At 33.6% G+C, this 5,841-nt stretch overlaps 2 protein-coding genes across 3 annotated transcripts in view; one reads left to right on the top strand and one right to left on the bottom strand.

The window, feature by feature from the left end:
* LOC115234425 (aromatic-L-amino-acid decarboxylase-like) overlaps nt 1-2,705 on the bottom strand; it is a 7,481-nt gene extending 4,776 nt beyond the window's left edge. For both annotated transcript variants that reach the window (XM_029805489.1, XM_029805490.1), the window contains exons 1-3: nt 2,489-2,705; nt 497-739; nt 89-202 (exon numbers count right to left, since the gene is read on the bottom strand). In XM_029805489.1, coding sequence (XP_029661349.1) covers nt 89-202; nt 497-697 — 315 coding nt within the window. In that variant the 5' untranslated portion in view covers nt 698-739; nt 2,489-2,705. The remainder of the gene's footprint in view (nt 1-88; nt 203-496; nt 740-2,488) is intronic.
* Nucleotides 1-5,841, top strand: part of LOC115234424 (zinc finger protein 420-like) — a 35,076-nt gene that overhangs the window by 20,621 nt on the left and 8,614 nt on the right. The window lies entirely within an intron of this gene.

Here is a 5,841-nt window from a genome sequence, read left to right as displayed (position 1 = left end):
ATATATATATATATATATATATATATATATATATATATATATATATATATATAGCTTCTTAGACTACTCGATAAGATTTCTCACTCACCCAAGAAAATCCAATGCAGCCTATGGCGTCCGATAGCATATCACCGAGAATAGAGGGAAAGGAATTTCCCGCCGGGAAGTAGGCGTGGAACCTTGGATGCTGCCAATGTGTAATCTGGAAGACAATTTATTTGCCTCATAGAAGCCTTCCCCATTTTCTCTTGTAGAAAATTTTTATACGCAACAAAATTTTAAGATGCTCTTCTTTTTTTAATATGAAAATCACAATATCCAATTTTGATGACTTAATACTTAATCTAAAGTAAAATAATAAAAAAAAAAAAATTAATTAATTTACTTTTGTAAGCGATTCTGATCGAAATTAAATGTCGCAATAGTTTGGCTATTTAGAATATTTCTGATAATCATAAATTAATTTCGATTCCTTTCAAATCTTGCGAATACTCACGCCTGGCATAATCTTCGATTCCACATCCTTCATGATCTCATCCCATGACTCCGGGTCATTCGGCGGTCCCGACGGCAGTAGAGGCCTAAGATAGCCAGGACCGACGTCCGGCGTGACTCTCCTGGTATGAATATTGCTCATGAAATCGCAGATGTAGTCTACCATTTCCTTACCGCGGACGCGGAATTCTTCGATATCCATGACGACTTTACAAGCTTACAATATTAATTGTAAGTGCAGAAACTGGCAAATAAAAGCCAATGTATTAATACCCTTAGCCTATTGCTGTTATTATTCGCAAGCTCAATTCGGTAATGAATTATTATTGACATAATTATTTTATTTATGATATTTTTCGCAATGACGTTAATTTTCTCTTTCTTTTATATTAATAATCTAAATTTAATATCTTACAGAAAAATATTTTTAAGCATCTCATTTTCTTTAAATACTTTCTTGAACTTATTGTTTTTGTAACATCTTTATTATATAAATTCTAAACATCTTATATAACTACTTATCGATAATGCTTTTTTAAAGTCTAATAGTAAGTCATAATGTATATATACCTATATATACATATATATAGAAAAGATTGTATTTCTCTTCTCTCTTTTTTTTTCCTTTTTTCATTCTTTTTATTATTTATCTCTGTAAATAAGGAAAGAGGAAATCGAAATACATAAATCCCACTAAAAAAACCTCACAGAGATAAAAACAATACGCCAAGTACATAAAAAAATATTCCAATTACTACATAATAAAAGGTTTGAAAAAATAAAAACAGATATGAGGTCGATATAATTAGCGCCAAGTATAGTAAATTATATATGCTATCAATTTATAATAGACACTAAATGAATTAGGTTTCCTTTAATCCCTAAAGCACTTTTTACATAATGTATAGTTTAAAAGAATTTTACGCAAATTCTAAATCGCATAAACTTCTTCAGATCGAAGTAAGATATGAAAACTTGGCGTACCGAGATCGTATTTAAACGCATAAACTCAAGTTTATATTTTATAATATATGAAATTTTCTGTTATCATTATGACTGCACCAATCTTATTCGGACTGGTCGCAATTGTAAGCTTGCATTCACATTGTATCAGAGAAGTGCCGTTAGATTTTTGATTACGGCAATTTATTTATTACGGATTTTGATTACGGTTAATTTCTGAGATATTTTAATCGAAAGTTTATTAGACGTAAAACTTCGATAAGCTATCGATAGCACCTCGATATAATACAGTGACTCTTAATCCAGTCGGATCCAGTTTTTTTATGTACTTGGTGTCGCGATGCTACCGCGTCGCTTGACTCGTTTAGAAAAGATTGTCGCTAAAGGATCTAGTATTTTGTAACGTATAATTCGACCGTAAAAAAATTGATTTGTCCATAACAATAACGGCGTTATTATTAGAGACAAAAAGTAACAGTATTATAACTCATTGCCACGATATATTGATTACATTTTAATGTTTATTTTAATACACCTTTGCTTGTATATATTAGCCTACATATTTTACTAATGCTAAATTATTTTGTTATACTTGTTACAAACATATTTTTTTTACAATCTAACTAATGCAAAAGTATATTTCATTATTAATATTTCCTTATATAAATAAGAGTATCGTCAATCAATTATTTACACCAACTGCATCGCGATACTCCTACATTTTTTTTCATAAGATGGGAAAACCATGGTGCAAACAAATTGAACGTTTAAAGTGCGGCCTTTGCAATCTGGACACTTAAGCTGGACCTAAGTAAAAATCGAGACAATATCTTGACACTTCCATTTTTACACGTTCGCACATATTCTCGTAATAGTTACTTTTAATATTTATCGACCTAGCAATTTCAAGCTGAAAATGATTTGATTAATATTTTTTCACGACGAATCGCTCTCGCAACTGTCACATTCGCGCACTCGTGATCTCAAAATTCGCGGTTGCCTCGTGCGTACGCGTTTTGCATTCTCCTACCTGTTGCTGATAGCAATGACGTGGTGGTACGGTGTGATAGAATCGGGGTTGATACACCAACTCGAGCTTACGTCGTCGGATCGGATGACGACTGAACTGAACTGAACAATCCGGGATAGTTCGCCATCCACGGATATATGTCGGCGGCATCCAGGGCGCAAAATTCCATCGGCAAGTCCTGCGCAAACGCATCCTTCTTCGGCAGGACTTCTTCGCCATTTCGTGAAAAGACGTGCGCCCCTCGTCGGTTTTCCACACCCGCCCCAACACAATTACGCATGTCGCTTATGTGTATGTGCCCCTTGGATTCGGCCAAAGATCATAAGGTCAAGTTACTCTCTGAAGGAATTTTTATACGAAAATTATGCGAAATTACTTGCAGAGAGATTAAACGATCTGCGTGCACAAAAAGAAGAAGAAATATTATCTTTTTTGATAGTTTTATGAAATATTTTACAATAATTATTTTTCACTAAGGGCGTGAAGAGGTAGATGACAAAAAGTGAAGCTTCACTATGTTTTCAATTCTTTATTCTGGCCGCAGATTATACTTTTATAATGGATACTAATTTATTTTATTGAAAATATATGTAAAATAAATTAATTTAAAAAATATGCAAAAGAAATTAATCTAATTTAAATCTCGCATAAAAAATGGAAGGAAAGAAATGTATTTGTATCTAATTGAGATTTATTGTTAGATTTTCGGAAAATTTGCAAATATCACGAAGCTCATGTATATATGTATAATAACTTTATATGGAAAATATAAAAAATAATTGAAAAAATAATGTAATGTAAAAGATACTTCATACTTATTAGCAACAAGTAGAACTAATATTATAAGTATTTTTTCTGATAGAAATACATTTTCATTTCTTCTCATACATAGAATTTGTATCGAACGTAAATAATATATACGAATCTTCGTCCTTTTTAAAGATTTCTCTCTCATCATTAATTTATCATTAACTTTATTATTTTAGCAATGCAAACATGAAATATTTCAAAGTTTTTGGAAGGATATTCTTAACAAAAATGAAAAGATAAAAATCAGAGAATATTGATGGAGGAACGGTTGAACTTTCCACGATGAAGAATCTTATTTTGCAATGTAATAGAGTCGGAAATATTTATAAAGTCGTTCGAATCGTTCCGGTTGCTCTCTCTTTTGCCGTCTCTCAACAAATTTCTGGAAATTGGTGACAGAGACCAATCCATCTATTTAGGATAGCCGGTAAAAAAACATTAGGTGACCTTTTAAATAAATTTTTTAATCAATTTAATGCCGGTTTATTCTCGATAAAAAATATCGAGAGAACTCATTACTTATCTCGTTCAGCTTTTGAATCTTTAACGCTACATACGTCTCTTCGTATTTTAGCTTCAAATTAATATCTTAGAATAAAATCAATTTGATATTAACTAAAAAGATATAATTTCATTATACATATTTGTTTGTTCCTCTTTTTAATTTGAATTAATTTAATTTGAAAATATTTTTGAAAACAATTTTTTCTCATATACACAGAAATTAGACAGAATATTTTGATCGCGAAAAAATTGGTTCTAAATCGACCGAAAGATCTGCGATTTATCAGCGAGATCTACGATAATTCAAGACACCCAGTACAGACGCCTCGTTCACTCGAGTAAATTGGATGCTAGCATTCTCGTGGTTTATTAAGATGGAAAAAAAGGAGGTAACGTAGGCATCGTCAAGAGAGTGCCAGTCGCAGAAGACGCCAACTGATTTTCACTTCGAGGAAACCGAGAGCGAAGTACGCGAGATCTTCGAAAAACCCTTGACCTCTCTTGCCTTCCTCGCGTTAAAGAATCCGTGGGCTCAAGATATCGCGGATCGCGCTATCTTTCGAAAGTCAAACGATTCGAATCATTATCGATATAAGATCCCTCATATTCCATACTGCTGAAATTAGCTGCCGTGATGATAGTGGAATTCGCCGAGTCAATTTGCGTGGTAATTATAGCTCGAGGAAAGTCAAGCGGCTCGAACGGTAATTTAGAAGCATTACAGAATATTCGTCGATTACGACGAAACGATCCATAATGCGGCGATATTAATGATAACGGAATTGATAAATACCTTTTAGTGTCGATCACGTTTATACTCTTAACGCAATAATTGAATTATATTAGAAGGATATATATTTTCCCAAAAAGTTGCCGTTATCTTTTTCTCTCTTTTCTTTTTCTTTTTTTCTGGAAATTCTAATACAATGAAAACATTTCTGGACAAAATTTAATACAATCTAAAAAAAAATATTTAACATGCTATAAATTAATATATACTGATCTTTTTGAAAAAGTTTTTCGTGTTTGGATGAAAACATTTATTGTTTTAATTTTTCGAAAACTTGATTTTATGAGGTCTTGATTAATAGCATTTATTGAATAGATATGCTCTAAATTGGTCACTTAATAGATATATACTCCAGCATATCTATTTAGGTCACCAATTAGTGCGAATTCTAGTTAATTGAATTTTCTTTGTCTACGTTTATATTACGTGGCATCTCAATTTAGAAAGAGGCTATCATTAACTCGGAATTAATTAACTCGAATTGTGAGCACAAATCATTTCTCGAAATGAACATACCTTTTATAATATATATAATTATAGATGTGAAAACAATTTTTTTTAAATAAGGATAACGCCCCACATATAGGAATTAAATAATTTAATTTATATGAAACAAGCATTGTTCTTATATTCACCATCCCTTCAATAATAAGTTTAAAACCGACAACTCATTGAAATTTTACAAGGGGACGCATGTGCCCTTCGATATGCAATTTTAAAGGGCACGTGACATGACGCATTACAAGGGTCGATTTCCTCTGGAGGGGTACAACGAACCCCGGACCTGTGATCGCGGGCCAACGACAGGGAATCAGTCCTTTTGCTCACGCCCTTCAGGGATAAAAACGTTCATAATGCTGGAATGTCAGAGCGGGGAAGAGGGGTGAGTGTCCCGACCAGCGGGGGTGCTTAATAATGCAATATGGCGTCGGGGCGTTGCGACGCTATGCGGGCTATGTCACGCATACCACGACCATATACGCCTACACTTTGAAGTCTCTCGCACCCCCTTATCTTGCCCCCCTCTGCCCTCTTTCTCTCATCGCTGCTGGTTTTCTCTGCGGGAACGAGGCCGCACTAACGCCGGGATCGGCGTATATCGTCGGCAATCGAATGTTGATTGGAAAATATTGATGGGACTTTCCATCCAGCATCCGGCGATCTCTCTTTCTCTCCAATATCGATGGAGAAGATGCTTTTTCCATCGCGGTACGCTCAGGAATTCCGATGAAATATATATATATATATA

The sequence above is a fragment of the Formica exsecta genome, unplaced genomic scaffold (genome assembly GCF_003651465.1).
Source record: "Formica exsecta isolate Colony F162 unplaced genomic scaffold, ASM365146v1 scaffold2, whole genome shotgun sequence".
Taxonomy (NCBI): domain Eukaryota; kingdom Metazoa; phylum Arthropoda; class Insecta; order Hymenoptera; family Formicidae; genus Formica; species Formica exsecta.
This window is presented reverse-complemented; position numbering and strand designations above follow the sequence as displayed.